Source organism: Rousettus aegyptiacus, unplaced genomic scaffold (genome assembly GCF_014176215.1).
Source record: "Rousettus aegyptiacus isolate mRouAeg1 unplaced genomic scaffold, mRouAeg1.p scaffold_m13_p_7, whole genome shotgun sequence".
Classification (NCBI taxonomy): domain Eukaryota; kingdom Metazoa; phylum Chordata; class Mammalia; order Chiroptera; family Pteropodidae; genus Rousettus; species Rousettus aegyptiacus.
In genome coordinates, this window is record NW_023416310.1 from 20,903,614 (window position 1) to 20,927,465 (window position 23,852).

A 23,852-nucleotide genomic window follows, 5' to 3' on the forward strand; every position below is an offset into this window, starting at 1 on the left:
AGTGGGAAGTAACTGGAAGGTTAGCTGGCGCCAGCTCATTTATCAGTGCGAGGGGTCAGACATGACCCTATAGGCAGGCAGGAGCCATTAAAGATTTTGAGATAGTGTTGATAACTGCTAGCATATCATCACTGAGACGCTCAAACAGTACCCAGTGACTCAGCTGAGTGTCTGTCAGACATAGAGTTCAATTACTACACAAAGGGAACTTCAGTTTTGTGAGAAATGTGCAAATGTATTTTTCAAACATATTCTTAAGATTTCTTAATTTTTCTCTGGTCTCGTTACACTTACTTATATGGTTTACTTCATATGAATCTTGTGGAGTAAATTATTGCTATGTAAAACCATCATCCTCCCAAGATATTAGTATTTATTTCTTGACATATGCTGAGGCAAGAGTTCTGCTTTTCATTGTCCCTGATCTACATTTGCTTCTAGATGGAGAGTTCTAGGGTAAATTTCAAAAAGTTGATGTCTTTAACACGAATGTATCAGACAAGCCCAGCATGGCATGAGGTTTCTTAATAGACCACAGTTGTCTCTCATTTTTATTTCTCATTTATAACACTACTTCCCACATAAACATATAGTAGCATTGTGAATTTTAATGACGTGGGTGGCTACACCCTGAGGTGCAAGGCTGATCGACACTTGCCTGTCCTAACTGTTTCTGTTTTAGGGGAAAAAGAGATCTGTACATATACATCAGACTTTGACTCATGACGAAATTGTAAACTGTGGAAATCGTAAACTTTGCACACAAAGAAGTGTTCATTGAATATCACTAGTGAATTGTGTTTTGTGGCCAGGACCAGAAAGCAGGAGATTCATATGGAGTGTGTAGGAATATGTAAGATCAAACACAGAGATGCACGTACTTCTTGGAAGCATTTAAATGTTGGGTTTTTAGGCATGATACTTAGAGATGATATTTCCTTGTAGAACAGTGCTAGAGTTAATGGTACGGATCATCTAGGAATGCAATTGTTGGAATTTAAACTTGATCACTCTTTCACTTCTTATCATCTTCCACTTGGTTTACTTTGAAGAATTCAGATAAATTATTAAGGTAAAGTTCACAGCAGTAGTCAAGTTGATTTGTAAAAACATTCCTTACAAAACAGTTGTTAACTGATTTTACAAAATTATCCTGAAAAAAAAATTCCTAGGGCTACTTACAGAGAATTATACCTTTTAAAAATTGTTTGTTTGTTGCATTTTTGAGATATTGCTGTATTGTATATGCAAGCAGTAGTGCCTTAACAAAGAAACCTTTGTTTCCTAAATGATAGAATAGTTGAGATTGTTGAATTTTCTGTTCTTCTGATGTTTCCAAAGGTGCTCTTGCAACTGCATTTGTCTTGGAGAGGCCTCCTCCTGCACCTGTGGTAGTGACCATCAGGAGTGAGTCTCTCGGCCATATGCTGTCGAGATGGGAAAAATAGCAGTGTTCCTCTTTGTCTCTGATGCTCAGGCCTTCTGGACTCCCTCGAACCTGAAATTTTGCCAGATCCTTTGACTACTGCAGTTCCCTGGTTTGTTCCTTCCTGTCGCCTGCTTAATGATATAGCCTGTATGGACCTAGGTCGCTTAGCTTCTCTCCTCAGCCAAATGTGTTAATCTGTGGGAAGCACCTCATATAATTTCTGGCACATAAAATGTGAGTCGGCAGAAGATTTGTCTTGGGGGGGGGGGGTGTGCTTCGTTATCTGTGCTAACTGTTCAGATAGTACAATGAAAAATTTATATGCTTTAAAGTGCTTATTTTCAAACACCATCTTCACTTTGTTCTGGTTCAAAATTCTAGTCACATTTATTCTTTTCACTGTAGTGGTTCATACTTTTGAATGAGCACAAAAAAGGGCATTCTCGTATCTAGTCCTGGCCATTTGACTAGCAGATTTTAGGTTACAGCATACATTAATATTTATAAAATGATACTGAGCATTATTCATATCCACAAGTACCTTTCTGGCAGGAAGCATTAACTTGTGTCACATTATCTAATTATGGTCACGATAGAGGTGGTAGGGATTCAATAGAGTTTATTATTTAAGTTATTACTTAACATGGCTGAGGAATATGATATTTTATGTCATAAATATTGATATGTGAAAGTGTCAGTTAATACAATATCGAGGTTAAAAGAAAACTTGAGTTAGTGTTAATATTTCACCAGTAGGAAGACTGAGATCCAAAGAGTTTCTGTTATTTTTGAATAATTGACTTTCTTTCCCTACCACCAAACTCACTTTCCAGTGAAAGTTTGGCACTTAAAGATTCAGACTGCTTTGTATAAATCAGATCCTCTTGTCTTCTAACCCTGTTCCTGTTCAGTCCTTCTGTTGGCATTTATTTTACCAAACTACTATTTGCTAAGTCCCGTGATAGTTCAGTGATAAAAAGATGAGTCTAACTAGATCTTTGGCTTCAAGAAGCCACTCTCTGGTGGGAGAGATTAGATGAGCCATTTCATTATTCTGCCATAAGTGAACTAATTTTAATGGGTGTACAATAAAAGGCCTGTGGAGGTAATTCCTAATGCAGTCTCTATCGAGTGGATGAAATTTGAAGAAAGCATTAAAGATTGAGTAGGAATTTTCAAAGCAGGTAAAGAGAAGATACTTTCTAGGCAGAGAGGACAGCTCGTGCAAAGCCACGGAGTCATGAAACAGCATCTGGGGAGCACAGTCACCGAGTGTTACTAGAACAAAGGGGAGGACCGGAGGAGATGAGGTTGAAGAAGTGAGTTGGATCAAATCTAAACAGGCCTTGTGTCCTATCCCAAAGACTTGAAGGGCCAGATGTTGGACTTTATTTTATGGTGGTGTTGCTTCTCAACTCCGTATCCTTAAGTTTGACAGGGCTCCTCTTACAGCACCTCTCCCCGGGTGTCATTTACACTGAAGCACCTCTGCAGGAAAATAAAACGCAATGAAAGCGGCACCTAAGGCGTCCGGAATTCAAGCATGGCTTTTAAAATATCTAGCTGTAGAGAGGAAATGTGCAACAATTAGGCACTTCTCCAAGGTAATTTTTCCTTCAACTAAGATATATTAATTCTTAAGCAGTATATTTGATAACTGAAAACCAATATTCTTGGAGACTGGTTAAACACGGAGTTACATGTTTTAGTGGATATTCGAGCCCAGAGAACACTGTTGCCTGAATAGAAGGCCCGTTCAGTGTTGTACAAACATGGGCCAGGGGAGGAGGCCTGAGAGTTTCCTAAAAAAATTTTGAGATCCACTCTCAAAGCAGAGGAAGTGTAACCATAGGGTACATTCAAAGTAGTTGTAGCTTGGGAAAAATTTACATGAGCAATCTAATACCTGTCAATCAAAGACCATAAGCATGTGATTCTATCACACTGTTCCCAGTAAACTATTAGCATTGTGCAATTTCAACAAAGATGCCAGAGTCAAGGAAACATGAGGAGAATGTCTAAGGGGGCGGGGGGGGGGCTCGTAAATTATCCATTCCATTTCCATTTTAGTAAAATTTTGAGTCTAGAGGGCCAAATGCCTTGTTCAGGGTCACCCTGTGAACTAATGAGAGCTCAGGTTGTGATCTCCCAGGCCAGGTCCCTCTCCACGGCCTCCCCTACCTCTGAGCTGTTTTCATATATACAATTTAAGATAATTCCTAATGTAGGTGGAATTGTGAGGTAGGAGAGTTGGGTTCTGTAGTCCCAGTCTCTCCTCTCCTTGTTGCATGAATTCCTTGCTTTTAGAGACACTGTCTTAAACTGCTCTCTGTTCCCCACCAGCTTCCTACAATCGAATAGGAAATTATCCTTCTCTTCACCTTTTCCTCTGTTTTAGGATTCCTAGAAACATCTCATTCACACACTTAGTATGATTTCGATTAGAACAGTGGGAACATTGTACTGTAAATTCCTTTTTCCTAGAGTCTTGAATCCTTAGCACTTTGCCGTATAATAGATAACAGTATCTGTTTGAGGAATGAATGATTGAAAGAAAGTATGCATGAATGAATTTACATTCTATAATTCATCTCTTGTCTTCCTCTGTTAATTGTATTGCTAAGGTGTCCGACAACAATTACAGCAATGAAACAAACATTTGCTTGTCATTGTATTTACTGTAAATCGATGTAGTAAATTGGACCAGTACTATTTTTCAGAGAATTCCCCACTTGAACATAATATGAGTCAGTGGTCATGTTTGTTATAACTTAAAGGTTTTAATTGGTTTAAGAGTCTTCAAAAAAATATTTGCGTGCATATTTTAGTATTTCCATTGTTTTAGATTCAGGGTTTGGCCATTCTGGTGTATAGTTACATATGCCTCACATAGTTTCACTTTGTGGAAATGCCTGTAAAACAAATTTTTGTAACATGAATCATTCCCTGATAACCATAATTCTGCCTTTCCTGCTTTGCACTGATTACAGCACAAGGAGAAGAGGGAGAGGGAAGCGTCAGTTTTTGGAACACCCGCCTTAAGCTTGAAGCGGAGAGAATGAGAACTCGCTGTATTAGATTCCTCCTTGAGCAGAACTGAATGCCTGATAGCCAGCCAGGAGCTGGGGGCGTTAAGAGCAACAATTTTACATTACACTGGAGTTTCTAGCCTGGCATGGAAAGAGATGCCAGTATTAGCTATTTGCATCTTACTGTAGCCACGGGGATATGTGAACAGCTGGAGAATTAATTTGATATATATTCCCAGAAGCCTCTCCTCTGCCAACAGAATTCCATTACTGTGAGCTTCTGAGTGTGTGCCGTGAATTTGTTTCTTGCTTTTTTAATATCTGCTATAGCGTATTTCTGGTAAGTGGATTCCCACATCACATAACGGGGTGCAGCTGTATCTTGGTTTGGTGTAAACTCCATTAACTTAAGCAGATACAAGATAGAAAAGGTACAGCCTTCAGGATGCAAACGCCTCCGGCCTTCAAGAAGTTGTGTTTCAGATGGACAGTGCTTTGTCCAGTAAGTGCAGTCATACCTGAAACATTTCATTCCATGTTAGTGGAATTTTCGACATCAGCAGGCAGATGGAAAGGTATTTTGAAGGGCAGAGAGGTGGAATCTAGGACCAGTCTGGCAGTGTTGCCGCGGCTGGTCCCTGCAGCTCCCCGGCACTGAGAGGGTGTGTCCCCAGGAGCTGCTGCTCCCCAGATCTGGATGTGTCTTCGTGCTTCTTCCAAGATGCCACTTCACATCCTTTTCCTCAGCACCCCCTTTCCGACCCTCAGGATTGAAACTCTCTTCTAACTAGACTTTGCATTTAAAATCTTTCATATCAAATATGGAAGGAAGAAACCTTGGGCATTATTAAGAATGTTGGAAGATACTTTGTGGAGCAGAAGGACCTTGCCAGGACTGACTATGGCGATTGGAAGGACAGGTGTTTTTGCTTCAGCTAAATGTGTGCTAGTAAAACAAAAACCGAAATAATTGACTACACTAAAAATATGGGAGCTGTAAAAAAAAAAAAAATAATAAGATTAGGGGCAGGTCCCGCGAAACCTATGGAACTGTGTGCACAGAGGATAAATATAACTCAGAGTCCAAATAAGAATACTCAGGTGAGCCACACGTGGCATGTGCACCTGGAGACAGGGCAGCCGTTGGTGGCAGCCTCGCCCACTCATGAGATATGCTGCTTCCTTCAGGGCACAGGAAGACAGTCACTTGTAACGGAACCGATTTCATCTGAACTAAACAAGATCCAGGGGTCGTTTCTTCATCGTGATTTTTCAATACAGGGGAAAACGTCTCTAGCTTTTTCGTTTGTCCTCACCAACTCCCAGGATAGTTTAATGTAATAGTAAGTTTAGCCACTAGAGCGGCCATTTCTTGGCACTAAAGGAAGGAATTTAAACAGGGTTATCAGCAAGAAGTTCACTCGTTACTAAGACTTTTCCTTTAGTTGTGAGAAAACTTGCTCCTGGTCTCTTTATGACATCAACACGCTGAGAAAAATCATGAATGTACCCACAGTGCTTCTGCATTTTACTGACTTAATGTTCCTGTTTACCAGTATGTATTAGCTAAATCACATTAAATAAATGTGTGTTAGGGTTCAGTGGGAACTTAGGAGGAGAGGTACTCATTGTCCTTTGTTATTTCTCAGTGTCTTTTTGTTGGATCCTGTGCTGCACTGGCCCAGGTACCCCAGCAGGACATGGTCTTCAGAATAGTAGTTCTCAAATTGTGACCCCCAAGAACATGAGGTCAAAACCCTTTCCTTGTTCCTTGCTTTTACTCTGTGTCAACATTCGCACTGGTGGTACCGACCCAGTGGTGACTAAACTGCTGGCATCTTAGTGCGAATCGAAGCTGTGGCACCAACCTGTGCTGGTCAGTCACTGCATTCGTCACCGCCAGGCACTGGCAGTCAACAGGAATGACAAAATCAGCAGCAGCGTAAAGTCACTCCCCGTTGAGCATGCGCTGGGTTGAAGCAGTCCGAGTTATCTTTTGGCATCTCAGCCCTTGGTTGCACGTTGTACGAGGGTTCCGTGGCGTGGAATGGGGAGTGCCCGCGAGGTGATTCTGCTGCAGACTGAAGCGCCGCGGCTGTCTCAAGGGAAAGCGCCCTCTTTCGTGATGTCTGTTTATTCTAAACATTCGAGCGGAGATTTCAGGTTAGCGGTGAGATATGACCGACTCTCCACTGTAGCACTCACGTATGTGGACATGTTGACCGTGCATGAAGTTTAACTCACACGTGAGATTATTTCTCTCATTTTATGTTTAGAGAAAATAACATCCTGATTTAGTATCTTGCGAAGTTACACACTTAAAAATACATTTGCAGAGGTGTCTCAATTGCGTTGACCTTTCACTCTACGAGACTTTATCGTGTCACATGGATGAGTACCAGGAAAAAACTGCTAGATATAGTAAAGGGCAGTACTCCTGTTTTTAACTCCTCTCCCCACCGCCCCGACCAGACCAAGGAGAAACTAGGAAATACGTAAGAGAATCGGAACCTTGACCTTTGTACTGCATGTATGGATTTACTTAGGAAAAAAGATATTTTAAAAGCATCGAATTTACCAAGTGCTGTCAGAAGCACGACTGGGCTCAGAATTTGATTTCTGTAATCAAACCCCACTAAATTTTTGCTTTCAGTTCCTGTTGGTTGGCTGTTAAGTGATTTTAAAATATAATGTCCTGTAATAGAAAAACATAAAGCATTTGTCTCAGGAGCATGCTGTACTTGATCCTATAAAGCAGTGGTTGCCAAGGGAACTATTGCAAAGAAAAAAAAAATAGTATTGATGAGGGTGGGGACAAAGAATGAAAATAGTTTCTCTAAAAAAAAAAAATGAAAAAAGCGTATAAGACATTTTTGGCTTCAAGGTCAGATGCATCCTGGCTGGACACAGTGGCCGTGACATTTCCTAAGGGGATGGTCAGGCTTACCTGTGCATCCTCAGGTGCAGTCCGTTGCTGCTGCCAAGAGGCCTCTGCTGAGAATGAAGCAGAACACAGTAAGGAGCCAGGTAGAGCATTAAGGGCAGTCGCCTTTTAATTCTGATTCCATATTCAGGGAAAATGGTTTTCCTGTGGGGAGGCAGAGAAAGTATCTGGCAATGAAAACAAGTTGGCTTAGAGATAGACTCCTTGGAAGGGCTGTTGATGCTAGCCAGGTGATCAGACGTTGGAGTCTTAGAGCTGAACTGGGAAAGACTAATGACAGATGATTTCTCATGAGAAAAGTGCCAAAATGTGTCCAAGCCTATCTTTAAAATGTGTTCCTCATTAGTGTTTTACTAGTAAACTTTTTAAATAAGATTTTTATTGTGTAAACATCTGTATATTGAAACATAGTTTTCCTTGTGATGTTCTATATATATATATATCTGTACGTGTGTATACTTTTTTTTTTAAACAAAATACTTTCTGTAAAAAATAAAGCATAGACAGCAGTATCGACCATACCAGTTACCTGACAGATAGATGGTAGATAGGTAGCTAGATAGATATTGAACACCGTACTAAGTCCTGTGGTTAAAGGGGTTTAGAGATGGATAAGAAATGGCTCCTCTCATGAGGAATCTTTGTCTAGTGCAGAAGTTCGACTTAACATAAAAATCATTATCACAGGGAACAAGAGGTTTACATCAGGTGTTTGCAGAAGCATGGAGGATGGAGCCACTCACAGTTGGAGAAGAATTCTCAAAAAGGGTAACATTTGAGTTGGGTCTTAAAGGATTAATAAGAGTCGTTAGAGGAAGAAGAGAAGGTGGTTTTCTAGGCACTTGATACTCCCTGAGCAAAGGCATGGAAGCAAAAATTGAGGGTTTGTAATGAGAATCTCAGCATCCTTAGTGCATGAGGATGTATCTGGGATTGGTGAAAGTCTTTTGCCTTACTTATGCAGAAAGTCAGTGATGTTACCAGAAGTAAAAGTTACCCCCATAAAAACGATCACCATTCATTTACACCATTTTCTAGAAAACACATTCTTAAGATGTCTTTATACTTGCCTTTGTTTGAGCAACAGGTTTAAGGTATCTTAAATTCAAACACTTTAAAAAATTCTCTCTAGATATGATATCAGAAACGTGCTTATTATTTTATAGTCAGTACCCAGTTAAGATGTAATAAAGTATCTATTAAAGATAATGTTGAGAGGGGAAAAAAACCACATAACGTCCCAGAGATTCAAAGAGAAATAATCTAGTTTCCTATAAGAGGTGTTTCAACTCTGAGGACTATTATTAGGGATTGAGTTTGCCCAGGGTTCTGTCACATTTGTTTCATTTGATCTGGGTTCCATTAAAGCTGATTTTAATAGTCTACGTTTTGGAATCTACGCCATTCCATGACTAGGACAGTGATTTGCTCTCAGGTTCAGCATATGACTACCGCAGCTTCTCACCAGCCTCTAGGCCCTAGGTTTGTTGTCATTTCTAGCCTCGCCTTGGCTGTGATGAGTGATGGATGTTAGCGTCTGTACTGAAATGCGCTGGAGGGGATCTCCGCCACTGTATTCCATTCTTGACGCTTGGTGGTGTTGGTGGTGTCTGATTTTTTTATACTTACCAGCTGCCTTGATGTATTAAGGTATAGAGACGTTTCAAACCTGAAGCTGGTCTCTACCCGATGGAATAAGATACTGTGGGGTGTTTTTAGTATAATGTTGTAGATTGATGAATATGGCCCCTGTAGTTTGATTGAACATAGGAAAATTTGGGCATCTTGGTTTAACAATTTAAAAATTTTAAAGGAATCTCGGTTGTTATCGTAATAACACAAGAGAAGTGGTGGTTTTTGATCACAAACATTTGTTTACACGTATGGCTGTATATTTCAGTCTTCTCAGTTATTAGGAGGTTGGGTTTCATTCATTTGTAAAATTGTAGCCAAACCGTCTTTCGTAAATTGAGGTGTCAAAATTGGATGTTAATCTTGACATCTTTGCACATTTTTGCTTTCCAACAGGCCTTTGAACGAAGCTAACAAGCAAACATTGTGTGGTTCTTAATTGTTTTACAGATGAGAACTGGGATGATGACCAACTGCTTGGTGTTGAACCATGTAATGAAAACCTTGTCTCTGGCTGCAATATCATCAATGGGAAATGTGAGTGTGGCACCATTCGGACCTGCAACAATCCCTTTGAGTTTCCGAGGAAGGATATGTGCCTTTCAGCTTTGAAGAGGATTGAAGGTAAGTATTCATTTTCATAATTGTAAACTTAGCGTTGTGTAGCCCTGAGCACTGATAGTGTTTGAGCTTGAAAAGGCAAAAACAAGCTTACAGAGATTGGAACTTTTATAATCCCAAACTAGATGCGTAAAGTGGACCAGGTGCTGACGTGACGGGGTGTAAGCACGCATGTGTGTGTCTGTTTCCTGGAAGCCGTGGAATAGTAATGCGGTGGTGGTGTGAGCAGCGTGCTTTGTGCCAGCTTGCCTGGGTCACCTCTGCATAATGGATGATTTCACAAGTGGTGTGCTCGAGATCAGCATCTGCTGTCACCAGGTCCATTCTGCTTGATTTACCATAGGAAGATGCGCCATGAGGAGAGTGCTCATTAGAAATGCAGCTCATCTGGCAAGAAAGGGTATTTCTTTAGAAGAGATGGAAAATTATGCAGTGATGATGGAAGATTTAGGTTGGTTTTGCCATGGGGCAAAATGACAGAGGTGTAGATGGAGCTTTGGGCACATCACCTCTGGAATGAAATCAGAAATCTCGTTACAATAACAAGAAAAACATACTAATATGGCCTACAACTTTTGTACATTCGTGCATAAAACCTAGAAAAATGAAGACTTGAAAATACGATTCATAACTACAGTAACCACGAGTAGCACAGCAGAGCTCGGTGCCGTGGCTCACCATCAGAGGCGACATAAAGAGCGAGGCCTGGGCCTGGCTCTCAGCCCTGCCTGTGGCCAGCGCTGAACTCTGTCTCAGCCCCAGGTTCCTCCTGGGGAAAAGTAGTATTCCATGAGATATACTTAAAAATACCTTTTATCTCTAAAACGATGCCTGCTAAGATAGGTAGGTCATACAGTTTGGAATACCAAAGGTTTGTGAGGTCCAAGATCAGACTCATCAGAGCAATAGAGCAGGACTGAAGTTTTTGAATTACATTGTTTCTAAGTCATATTAAATGGTAATAGAGAATAAGAGATTTATAATAGCCTCTAAAACAGCATTTCTCTTTGTATTTACCAATGCTGCTAAATCATTAAAAGAAAATATAGTAGAACATAGTAGACGTAAAGTTTTAGAACCATTTAGTCTAGTCCTTGAATTTGAAAATCCAAACTGGGATCCAAGCCTATTTAGTATCACTAATGAGCCTAGTACTAACCATGTCAAGTCTTTTTTCAATCACATCATGACATTAGACAATGGTCAGTTCCCTAACTCATTTTTATTGACTCATGGCTCTGCTCACATCTGTCCCCACTCCCACTGTCTGCCCAAAAAAATATTTTGCCAATATATAACTTTCAGGAATGTAGATGCAGTGGTCATATGTCTGTTTAAATAATCAATTTAGTTACTCATACGTATTTAAAATCACATTATGTGAAATAATACAGCAATTTAGGGGATTGCTTTTTGCCATTCTTACATTTCATAAAAGTGTGTTGTTCAGATGCTGTCGTTACCTTTGCTTAAGTTACCTGCCAAGTCATTTAACATCCTGTTTCTGAACTCTTACCATCTAACATGTTCGAAATGTAGCAGACTTCGAATCCATATTATCCCAAAAAGTTTTGTTTTAACACAGAGTATCTTTTCACATAAAACTAAGACTGTTGCATTTTTATTTAGTTAGGTGTATATTTATGATCTTTATAACACTAAGATTAAATGCATTGATTTTTAAAGCGATTCCTTAAAAGACTGTATATGAGATACAGCATTTCCAATTTTGGTATTGTTCTCTCAGGAATAATTGTTGTAGCTCATTAAATTTCTTCACATTTTTTTCTTGTTTCACAAATTCTGTCAGACGGCCTCTATATAATCCCAAAGTAGGATTGGTTGAGATCACTTAAGGTTAACATATCATCTACAAATAGTATTGTGCTTTTCAAGAGAAAGCACCCTGCAGTGTTTGCGATCTTGTAAGGAGTCAGTATTACGGGATTTCTCTTTTCTGAAAAACAATTTTGAAGAAAAAGCTCTACTTGTATTCAAGTATGTATATTGTATATGAAAGAATTAATAAAGATATAGTACTATATATAATCAAATCATTAATAGCAATGAAGACTCCAAATACTGTAGGAGTTTAGGGCCGCAAAATGTGACCTAGAGTTATATGATAAGGTATCATGGAGGAGGTGGAGTCTGAACAATTCAAAATTTGGATGGTGATGGATTCCAGGAAGAGGAAGGATGTGAACAAAAGGACAAAATGTAGAAATGAGATTTGTATGACTTACGTGTAAGACACTTGGGAAACTAGTCTAAAAGAGCAAGTTTCCGTGTTGATAGGTAATAGGAAATAAAAATGGGAGGCAGGATGGAACCAGATTATGAAATGCCTTTAACATCGTGCAGGGAGCTTACACCTGATAATAGGAACTGTCAGTAGTCATTGTATGTTTATGAGCAGAGAGAAGCAGAGCGTGAGGAAATCAATGTTCGGCCGACTGGGGTTGTTGAGGGATGCAGAGTGGATTAGCGAGTGAGATACTGTAGTCAGGAGGCTCACTGGAGGGCTGTTGCAGTTTTTCAGTGTGCCACCGAGCAGAGGTTAGCAGGAAAATGGCCAAGAAGAGGTGGACACATCCCATTTTGACGGAAGAACTTGCAGTATCTGCGAACAGATAAGGGAAGGGTGAAAATGCACAAGGATGATTCTAGGGTTCCTAACCCGAAATAATAAAAGAATAAATAGTGTAAATAACAGAAATGGGAAAACTCTTTGGAGATGTTTGTGATAGAGTAGGACTGAAAAATGGGGTTGTTTTAGGGGGATATAGGGTCAAGAGTGACTTTAAAACTATGGACGGCATTACAGCATGCTTGAATGATGGCAAGAATCATCTAGTAAAAAGAGGCCAGCAATGATCGATTGCAGGGGCAAAGCCTTTTGAGGAGGGAGAGGCACAAAATTGTTTCTGTTCCTCAGAGATGTGTAAAACAAGGTCGTCAGCTGACATTGAGGTGGAAGAAGAGGTGTGAAAAATTGAGGAAGGAGAGAAAATGTGAAATAGGTGTCTCAGAGAGAGGGCGAGTGACCCAACGAGAGAGATGTGTTAGGGTCTCCTGCCAGCGCTGACGGCCACCTTTGGGTTAGTGGTTATAACTTTGAAGTGAGATCAGCCAGCAGAGCTGTGCGCTTTTCTCCAGCTCTAGTGCAGATACATTGGAGGTGGAGACATGGCTTGAACCAGGGTTCGGATTTTTCCTGATGAGTCCGATAGAAAGAGAAGGGCATGGAGAGTGAGGGTAATTATGCCTGTGTTTATGGTGACATACCATGCAAACCATGCTGGGAAGGAGACAGAAGCAGTGACTAGAGAGGAAACACTGAGCCAGAAGTTCTGTAGATAACGGTAATGACATGTAGCTGGCATGTAATGGGATTGCATGTGTTTCACATGAACAAGGTTTTGTTTTTAAAGGGCAACCAGAATAGTGACGTAAAAGAGGCAGTGAGAACAAGGAGGACACCTACCCCTACCCCCAAGAATTACGGAACGTGGGAGGGGAAGCCATCCGCACCTGAAGGGACAAAGAGCAGTCAGGGAGTGCCCAGGTTTCAAGTAGAGCATGAAAGTGAGGGGAGCATCTGGAGAGAAAAATGACAGCAAATAGGATTTTAGCGACAACAGACCACGAGTTCTGGAAGGATCTGGGAGGGAAGATTGTGTAGGGCAGGGATGATTTTGCAGAGCCAAGTGAGGGTGAGTCCAGTGACGGTGGGTGACATGGTAAATGTAGACTCGATTCTCACGGTCTCTTATTATTGGAAGGTGAATAGTTCCAGTTAAAGTCGCTTTTTGAGGGCGATTCTCTTGTGCAGTTTGTAGTGTTAAGGTGTACAGTTGGGGAGGGCGGGACAGAAGTAACAGTGTTCTTGCTGTAGTATATGAGGAAACAGGGGTCCCCACATCTGTGATTTGGGGGGGGAATTCTGAACACGAATTCTAAGTATAACTACAACAGCACCTAAAAATATGTGGAAGCCATTACAGGACATTTCAATCTCATATGTATAGATTTGTGGAGAATAATGGCAATTTCTGGGTATTAAAAAAGTTCCTGTATATTCCTTATATTTATTTAAAAGGGAAGGAATTGGTCCTAGATTTTACCAAAATTCTTTCTCAAAATCTGTGACCACATCACCATAAATTTAGTGGGTAGAGGATGCTGGGTAACAGCCAGCCATGGTTTTGCATGGAATGATTTGTCAGAACCAAATGTACTTTTCCAAGGAAGAAGAGAAAGACTGATAAAGGGAATGACCTGCAAGTAATCCCACCTTGATCTTAACAAAGCTTATAATTTTAGGCCATGTTACCTACTCATCACTGATTTGGTTTTTGCTGTACTGAGGACCAAGAAGTTAAGGTGTTGTACCATCAGAAGAGGGGACCAGACTCGCAAACCCAGTACCAGCCTCTGGGTTTTCCACAGGGTTTTCCAGAGGGGCCACTGTGAATTTAGTAATTGTGGTTAAAGTTGATACGGAAGACTTCAATGATATAATGAATAAGTTAAACTTTTAAGTTTTCATACGCCTCGCAGTACGAGTAAGTAGCTCTTATATTCTAAAGAAATTACTATAATTCAGAGCGGTCATAAGATATTCAAGAAGTAATCAAAAACATGAAACCATGCTAAGTTCAAGGAAGAATGGAAAACACCCTGGAAAACATTTTATCTATTCATTCATTCAGCAAATATTTATTGAGTGCCAAAAATGTACTAGGCACAGTTCTAGTTGCTGAGGATTAGCCCTCATGGAGCTTATATTCAAAAGAGAAGGGATGACAATACAAAAATGAATTAGGAAATGTAGTTCGATAAGAACTCTGAAGAAACAGTGATCAGGGTGAAATGATAGAGAACTGCTGGGAATACTGAGGAAATTGCTTTAGGTACAGATGTCAGAGAAGAGAGGGCATTTGAACTGAAATCTGAGTGTAAGGAGTCAAACTTACTACAAGGAATCACACTCATGATCCGAGGGGAGAGAACTCCATGCAGAGGGAACTGCAAGTGTGAAGAAAGCTGTAGGGTGAGGACGAGTTTGGAATGTCGAAGGAATAGTAAGAAAAAGCAAAAAGGTCAATGTGATTGGAAGGAGGGAGAGCAGGTTAAGAGCCTTGTAGATTAAGGTGAGGTATGTGGATTTCATGATGAGGACCTAGGGAAGCTGTTTAAAGGATTGTGAATAAGTGTGTAATGAAATTTGATTTGTGCTCTATGAAATGAATGTGATGGAGAAGAGAGGAGGCTGGGTCCGCAGGTATGGATTTTTTTTAATAGTTCAGCTGAGAGATACTGGTGACCTGCAGCTAAGAACTGGGGATGGAGAGATGGTTTGATCTGAGATGTGATTTGGAAGTGGAGTTAGCAGGACTTATTGATGGATTTCATGTGAAGGCGGGGGTGAGGGGAAGGGGAACCAAGGAGTTCTCTTAGACTTGGGAGTTTAAGCAAATTGTGGTGCCCTTGACAAGGGGGAGGAGCAGATTTAGTGAAGACTTAATGGTTTTGTTTTGGACAAATTGAATTCGACTCCCAAGTAGAGCTACTTGTCACTTAGGTAATTTTCAATGTAATTAACTCATTTAGAAGCATTCATACATGCATAGCTCCATGATAAGTACACTGGGGACTACAAAGATAAATACTCCTGAGCCCTTTCCATGAGAAGGTTGGGAGAGTGTAGAGAAAAATGAAAATAACCAAGTCACACTGATTTATCACCAGAGACCAGATAAAGGGATTTCTGTGTAGGATCTTAAAATGTGTTTTAAATACAGTTTTTAGCCATCGCTGCATCACATACTGCTTTTGTTACTGGAATAGTATAGATTATGTGGACCTTATTCCTACTTGGAGCTGCACAATGAGCATTTGGAAAAGGAGGAAGACACTTGAGACTTAAGAAAATCCTCTTTTGTTTTAGCCGAAAGTACTTAGAGGTAACATTTACATGGTTTGTAATTTGGGGCTGTATTTTCTCTACCAGATATTTTAGAGAAAAGATAGCTAATCAGAATTTGGCATGTGATACTTTAAATTTGTCCTGCGTTGAGTGGACAAATAAGAGCTGCTGTGGATTCATAAAGTGGATCAATCATGGACGACTTGAGGCTTTGTGGAGGAGTTGGGAACTGTATCCAGCTCTGAGAAATGCGTTGAGTGGCTCAAGAGACGGGAAAGGAGAATTTAAGAGCAGCCTTGGAGACAGAAAAGAGAGGGTGGACAGCGAGGCCCAGACAGGAGGGAAGTGAGGTGGTCAGGCTTTTGCAGCCGATCGACTGTGGAGGATGAGGAAGGGGCAGGCTCCCAGATTTGCAGAGGAGGAGTTAGTGAATAACAAGGTAGATTCTTTTGGGGTGGGAAGGATAATGGTTACGATATATAGTGGTGTCATTTACCAGAATGTGCCAATAACAAGGAGAGCAGCTTTATGGTGGGTAGGATGGGCTGGATGTCGAGTTTATTTTATGTTTGCCCTATCTGTGCAGAATTAATGGGGAAGATGAGAGTTAAGGAACTGGACTCTGCGATCTGGGCTGGAGCTAAGGATTTGTGAGTCAGCCTCCCAGGGAGAAGGTGGTACCTTAACGGCTTTGGAGTGCGGGGCTGTTAATGTGACAGTAATAGGCATAATGGAGGAAAAAATGACTGGCCGTGTTAACACAGCATAAGTGAGATGAAAGGACCTGTACCATGCGATGGTGCAGGAAGTGTTGAGTGATCTGTTAGCACAGTGTAAGGAAGCCGAAGGTCTCTCCCTGTCAGCTAACCAGAAGTCGGCCCAGAGCACAGTTGTTGGCACCCACGATACTGGGATGCATAAAACGAAATATATCATCTTAAGTACTGAATGAATGATTGATTGATTTGTACTCTCTTATTCAAAAAAAGACTTTTAAAGGGTTTCGTACGTGAGAGCTAATCAGACCCATACCTGAGAAGAGAGCCATTCAGAGTGGGGGGCACAGAGATGATTAAATAATCGGATAGGGAGGGAGAGAAACAGAGTAGACTCTGTCAGCCCAGAAAAATCCTCTCCTTGGCCTTTTCTACAAAAACCTTACAAGGTTGCTCTTTTCATTTTAGAGGCACTTTTATTGTTCATTAATTTATTCATTCGAAAAATGCGTATTGAACACACGCTATACGCCACTACCCTCAGCTTCCACCGATTTGACTTTGTTTTGCCTTTGACTGAGGGACCATTTTCTAAATAGCCTTCAAGGTGCAGGTGCATGAATTGAATCACATTTTTAGATATACCATGGGAGCTTGCTTTTGTCTTTTTAAAAATACATTTCATAAATGTCTTAAATGACATTTGAAAGCATTTATCCATTCTGAAAACTTACACTGCATAACATATACACACTCAAGCAGAAATTAAAGATTAGAAAGATGAGAAAGATTCATTTATACGAAGTTTTATCTGTATTTTTCTGCTGCTTAAAACAAAAGGGAGTTTGATTTTACATTGTAGGGCTATAGCCTCTGAAGCTAAACTAATTTTGGCACAGAGACAAGTGGCTTCTGTTACAGACTTCTTTTAGTTTTAAATAACAGTTGTTTCAGAGCCTTAACTTTTACTAATTTTTCTGCGCTCTAAATTTACTATTTCAGTCCTACCTAAGGAAATGTTAGTATTCTGTGAGCTCACTATTCTGTTTTTAGTTTTTTACATTTTATTTATTTCTTTCACACAAGCAAAATGTAAGTGCTAAGTTGTATTCTTGGTGGTTCTCTTTTTCTTGACCTGTAGTTTACAGTACAACCTGTGCTATCAGTGGCCTGGTCAGATAGTAATACTCTCAATGCCATCTGTACTGTTTGCTATCGACAGTATTTAGAAAGATAAATAATACTGTTTGCTTTTGTTCATAGAACTTTTTCCCTCACATTTTATATATATATATATATATAGTGTGTGTGTGTGTGTGTGTGTGTGTGTGTGAGGCTAGGGGACAGTGGGAGGGATGCTAACATAAAACGCTTAAGGAAACGTGACCAAATGCAGCTGTTGTATCATTTAATATTCATTCCATCTTTGAGATGGTATAACAAAATTCCCTCTTGACCCCCATGCCGCTGGTACTCTGCAGGTTGGAGACACTTTGAGCTCTGGCAAGAAACCTGCTGCCCTCCCCAAATCTGTAAGCCCAGGGACCACAGATGCACCAGCTCCACCCTGACCCGTGTTCCCACATGGGGCTCAAGGCGTCTGGCAAGGCCTGGGCGCCCTGCACAGGGGAAATCTCCTAGGTCTCTTAAACGTGAAAGAGTTTAAAGGTCACACAGAGATTTTGATTTACCGGGATGGGGGAATCTGCATTTCCCCCGAGCCCCCAGGAGAAACTCCCACTGCCTGGTCTTCACCGCGTTTGGGTAGCAAAGTCATAGAGGGTTTCTGTGACGAGGCCTTGCTATGCAGAGAGGTGGATTCATACTGGTGAGAGAACATCTTGTCTTTAACCATTGGACTCGCTCTTAATTTCTGCTATTTTCATTATTTTTAAAAGCCAAGCACTTGTTATAAATTGCTCTGCTTCAAACAGTAATACCTAGGAGTCGTTTCATTATGCAGTTCTGAAAACTTTTATCCCAAGCAAATATTAAATTAAAACCCAGTTGAGGTATTTCACAGTGCATAATGTAGGATCACATGGTGAGGAACAAAACAAATCCTAAGGTTGGATGCAGGGGAAATCGTTTGTTATTAGCGGAGATGATCCTTTATGTAAGTTTACCTATTTGATCTTGGCTAAACTTTAGAAAAATGTCTAAGACCTCATGTCTATGGGTTTTTTTTTTTTTTTTTTTTTTAGCAATATATTGATGTGCATGGTGGTGTCAGTATCCCCAAATCTCTCCTAATATAGTATTGACTATGGTAAACATTGATCCAATGTAATCATTAAGTCGCAGGATCAGTTGTACTGGGAGTCACATTATATATTCTCTCAAAATACAATTGCTGTATATTGTAAGATTATGATAGTTAAATTTCTAAGGTCCTTACAGCTTATCGGTACTGTAGCTGTTCTTTAGGAGAATAGACATGGGAAGGGTATTATACATATCATGAGGTTTATAAAGTTTAAGGAAAAAAACATCTTTGGGAAGCACTTGGCCTTTCAAAATTGCTGTTACATAATCCTTGATAATGGAATATCTGAACATCACCACCACCACCAAAAAAAAAAAAGCTGTCAGCTCTCTGACTCTGACTCTTATTTGTAATGAAGCCATGCACGTGTGCTGCAGGACCTCCGTGTGCACCACCTCATAGCGTTTAAGTCAGTCATTTGCTTCATTGCCATTACTCATCACAGACTCTGCTCTTCTTAGGCATGTTACATGTGAAGTCAGTATTATGCTCGTCAATGTATTGCTTTAGCTCATATAAATAGTTTTAAGAAATTCAGTGAACGTCGCTTATCAAGTTGGTAAGCATTAACCCTTCCCTTAACCAACCAAACAAATAAACAAACAAACAAACAAAAAACAAATTTAACCTTACCCAGATGGATAAGGGACCTCGTGACCCTCAGAGTGTTAGCTAATTTTGATTTTCCCTTTAGCTGTCCAGGTAGCATTAAAGATACCCGTTTCAATCAGGCAGCAAGGCTTTTATGTAACTTTAAATCTGTATTGCTGTCCCTCTTCCTTTGTAAAAACAATCATTAATTGGTAATATAAATTTCCTTTTTTGGAACAAATCTATAAAGAGATTTTGAAATCTAAATATCTGTGTTTCATTTTAAATTCCTGCAATGTCATGGGAAAGTGGAGATAAAGTTATTTTCATAAGTAGTAGATTTTAATTTACGCTGACAACTAAATCAGTTTCTTAGAGCTTTGTTATAGGTGCAAAATGTTGTTTTGATGCCTTGATAACTGGTACAGGGTGGAGAAAAGGCTACCAAAAGGCGGAAACCGGTTTCGAATATCTGGGAAATCAAAACAGGAAACTCAAGGAACTTGGCATAAGATCAGCTGGAGAGGAGCAGTTGCTAGAATAATTATACCTGCATTTTAACTGTTGGAAGTTATACAGTGACCTTCTGGTTGTTGTCATTTCTTATGCCCAGCAGAAAAATTTAAAGTCCTAATTAAATATTTTATATCCTAGTACTAAGAAGGGAGTGTGCGTGGTGTGTGTGTGTGTGTGTGTGTGTGTAGAGCATTTTATTCATCCACTTTCAGGTTACAATACATGGTATGAAAAACATTTTCAATCTGACCCTTGGAATTATGCTTTCTATACACTTATGTGTAAACCGCCAATAATGTTCTGTACCATTTCTTGATTACCCCCCTTTATTTGCTTTAACTCTTTATCTGTGCTTGCAAGCCATTTCTTCTGTCCCTAGCTATGTGCAGCCCAAAGGGCTGCCCTCTTCCTCACCTACTCCAGGTTAGTACAGGGGTACCAGAAGTCCTAGGTGAACAGTTTTTTTACAAGTGTTTCAAGATTAAATCCCATGTACTTAGTATATATTTTTAAAATTCACTTCATGTTATTGTTACAGGGACAAAAACAACCTGATACATTCAGCCAGAGAAATGGTGTTCTTTGGGGGCATGCTTAAAGCTTTCTATTTCTACCTACCAGGGATGCTTAAATGATGTTGGTTTAAGGATTGTCTTTACAAGGTTAACGTTTTAGCTTCTGGATGGCCCTGAGCAGTCCCTTGCGTGTTTGTGGTTTCTGACTTGGCTGCAGGCGACTTCTCAGTTATTTCCAGGGCTTGGCATGTGCTCTCTCACACAGAGTTGCTGAGTTGTGCCTTTGCCCAGCTGTGTCCGGCTAAACCCTGGCCCCCACAAAGGTTCTTCCTGACATGAGCAAAGAATCTGGAATCCCTGCCCAGCAGATCTTCAGAGCTGCTGCATAGGGAGCTGGGTGGTGACCACTCCCCACAGCAGGGCCCCCCTTCTCTGAGAGAAGTTGGCCTGTTCCTTCTGTGTCCTCCTGCCCCAGGCCAGCAGCTGTCTCCATCAACCGTCCAGAGGGTGCAGACCATAGCAGTTGTCATTCCCAAACTCAGTCCATGAAAACTTCATTAATTGGTGTAATTAGTATTCCAAAAACAATGTGGGATTTTGGACAACTCGGGGACGCTTGGTGGTTTATATTTGTTCTGCTTCTAGAAAAAAAGAAAAGTCCATTAAAAGGGAAGTTCAGGAAACAGTTGGGGAACATAATCACTTTAGCAGGAATTGGCATTCCAAATAGTCTTATAAACTTATCAGTATAGTTAAGGATTCTCTGTTAGATACTATGTTTTTTCCATTTCCCAGCTTTGACAGTATTGCATGTTTACTAGTACTTTGATTAAGATATCTTCCATGGGGGGGAAAAAAACTTTTGAATAAAGAGGGTTTTAATTTTTAAAAATGCAAGAATATCTTTATTGACAGGAGACAGGCCTGAAAGCATACAACGACACATAAAGATATACCTCTAGATAAAGCTACAATTTCTTCCAGTTCTTATTGAAGGTTAATAGAGCAAACCTTAAGTGAAAACGGTAAAGGCTGCCAAATTTGTCTTATTTCCTCTACGACTACCCCATTCTATGTTTTCAGTTTTTTCTCCACTTCAAAAATCCAGCATCCTCTTTCTTTCCCACCAGCACCTATAATCTAAGAAAAAAATTTAGATTATTTACTTTTATTGGTTGTACTCTAGAATGTTACTTCAGCCAACATTTGCATTGTAATCCTTTTTAATTGTGAAAAGCCTACTAAAGGAATTCAGCCCCTAAGTAGGAGAGCTCTTTAGGATGGAGCAAGCGTCTCTCAAATTAATCCTGCCCCTTCCTGAGTGTCCTGTACGTGTGGGGAGCATACACTTGGGGCTGACTTTGCTGCAATGGAGCATTCGGGACAATGTGGCAAGGACCTCACCCTGAGAAGTCTGGAGGGGGTGGGTGGACATGAGATGGGCACCCAGGCCGCCATAAGAGCAGAGCACCCATTCACAGTCTGCGTAGTGTGCATGGAGGGCTTTCTAGAAGACACTGATAAAAGTAAATTGAAACTTATTTTAATCAATTTAAAAGCTATTTTATGATTCATAGACATGTTTACTTCTCGAACCGGTGCCAGTATCTTTGTGAATGTCTAACTTTCTCAAGAAAGGTATTGAGGAATGCTAAAATTCAATATTCGGGTTTTTTTTTTTTTTTTTAAAGAAATGTTCCAATAAAAATAAAATGTGACTCATTCCCTAGTTTATATTGACCTTTACTAAGCGTGCTGTTCTGTGCATAACTTATTTTGAAACCTATGAGAGGATTCTTTTAAAGGTGCATAATCTCTAAGATGATAATGGATTCACGTGGGTTGTTGATACATCTAGAGCTTGGAATATGCTCTGATAGAGTGCCTTCCTGCTTTTGATTTTGAAATCTCTGTTGCTAAGTGTTTTTTTTGCATCAGGAGGAAGTGACAGCTGTAAATAATGCTTGTAAAGTTGGAAGAGGGAAAGAATTAACCCATGATGAATTAATATTTGTCTGAGTTTTTAAGGGACTGGAATGTTCCTTTAAATTGTGGATGTGTTTTTTGTTTCTGGCTGACAACTTCCTAGTTTTCCTACACTTCATTATTCTTTTCTCTGTCACTGGGGTTTTGTTTTTTGTTTTAATTTCCCGAAAAGCAAGTAAAGTGCTTCCTCCTTATCAGTAGCCTTTCTTTTCCTGTTCCAATAACAAAAGAACAATACAGGAATTTAATAATGTTAAAAAAATTGGTACTTCTTTTTCTTAATATATCCATATATTTGTCAGTAGATAAAATCCAAGTTTTATAGACATAGAGAAAAGCTGTGTATCAGTAAAATAAGCTCATATTTCCGTTTAGAAAATAATTTTTTTTTCCTTTTCAAAATATGTTCCCATGTTCTGTTGTGAAAAGTCCTGAGAATTAGAAAGCTAGGAAAGACCAATGGTCATTGACTTAACGGAGGATATTTTAAAGCTGTCTACAGTACATTCTGATCTTGTTCATGTATTTACATTATATAAATTGTTTTTTTTTTTTTTAACTGTTTCTGCTGCTTTGGCCAAAAAACCCCAAAACGTCCAATTCGCCTCACAGCTTTTATAAATATCATGGGTATGTTTTTGCAGCAGTGGACATGAAAGGACGCTTGTTTCAGTGTTTTGATGCAGTTGGAGTTCATGACAGTGGTGCATTTAAAGTGGTTTCTGAAGTATCCTTGAAACCACGTTGAGCAAGGGCTCCGGTGACCTGTTCCACAGCCGTCCTGCAGTGGTTGCCCAGGACCTTGTGCGCTTCCTTCCTAAGGCGTGGAACAAAATCAGGTAGTCTCAGTTGTGTCTGACCCAGGTCTGGGCAACTAGTGAGGTTTTTAAACTTCCTAAATAAATACCTTGCCTATAACATTTAAAGTTATTACTTATCTCTGCAGTAGTAAAAAAAATATATAATATTGTTCCATTTGTATGTTCTTAGTGCCCTTTGGGATTCTGGTTACTGATCGCAGTGGAACCCCCTGAATGCTTTCTGACTGAGAGCCAACTTGTTTCTCTTCTGTCAGTAATTTTTCAAAGGATGTAAATCAGAACTTATTTTAGGCTGTGGTGTCACACCTCAGTGTGACATGAAACTCTCAAAACTGTTACCTTTGTGATCTTTTGTGCCTTCTTGTCCAGCTTCACATTTGCCTAAAGTCAGGCCTTATTATAATGTTTTCCTTGGGGTCCTTTGGATATGTCAATAACTTAGCAAACGTCCTTAATCCTGACAATGTATCTCATGCTCTATAATAGTATATGTTCACGTGCATAGGAAATGTTTTTTTTCTGTTAAAAAAAAATCATACATGCCATATGTGTTTTTGTCTTTTCTGTCCAAGAAGTTCATTGTGTACACACATGTCCCGCGTGCATATATGAATCTCTGTAGCTAGATGTGTGTAAGCACATACACATACGTGGTGACATACAGCTTACACATGGAAATAAAAGCAACCATATGATTATTTTTATCCTCCTTGATATGTATATGTCTGCAGTGACCTATATGTTATTAAGTATGAAAGTGTAGATACTGGTGCTCCATTCTCTAATTAAGAGTTTTCTAAAAGTTTCCTCTTTTTAGTCGTAGAATCTAACCACCGGCTGTGCATTGCAACAGA

At 39.9% G+C, this 23,852-nt stretch overlaps 1 protein-coding gene across 7 annotated transcripts in view; it reads left to right on the top strand.

The window, feature by feature from the left end:
• Positions 1-23,852, top strand: part of CRIM1 (cysteine rich transmembrane BMP regulator 1) — a 178,318-nt gene that overhangs the window by 27,287 nt on the left and 127,179 nt on the right. For all 7 annotated transcript variants that reach the window (XM_016156670.2, XM_036224025.1, XM_036224026.1 and 4 more), the window contains exon 2: positions 9,485-9,658. In XM_016156670.2, the coding sequence (XP_016012156.1) occupies positions 9,485-9,658 (174 nt within the window). The remainder of the gene's footprint in view (positions 1-9,484; positions 9,659-23,852) is intronic.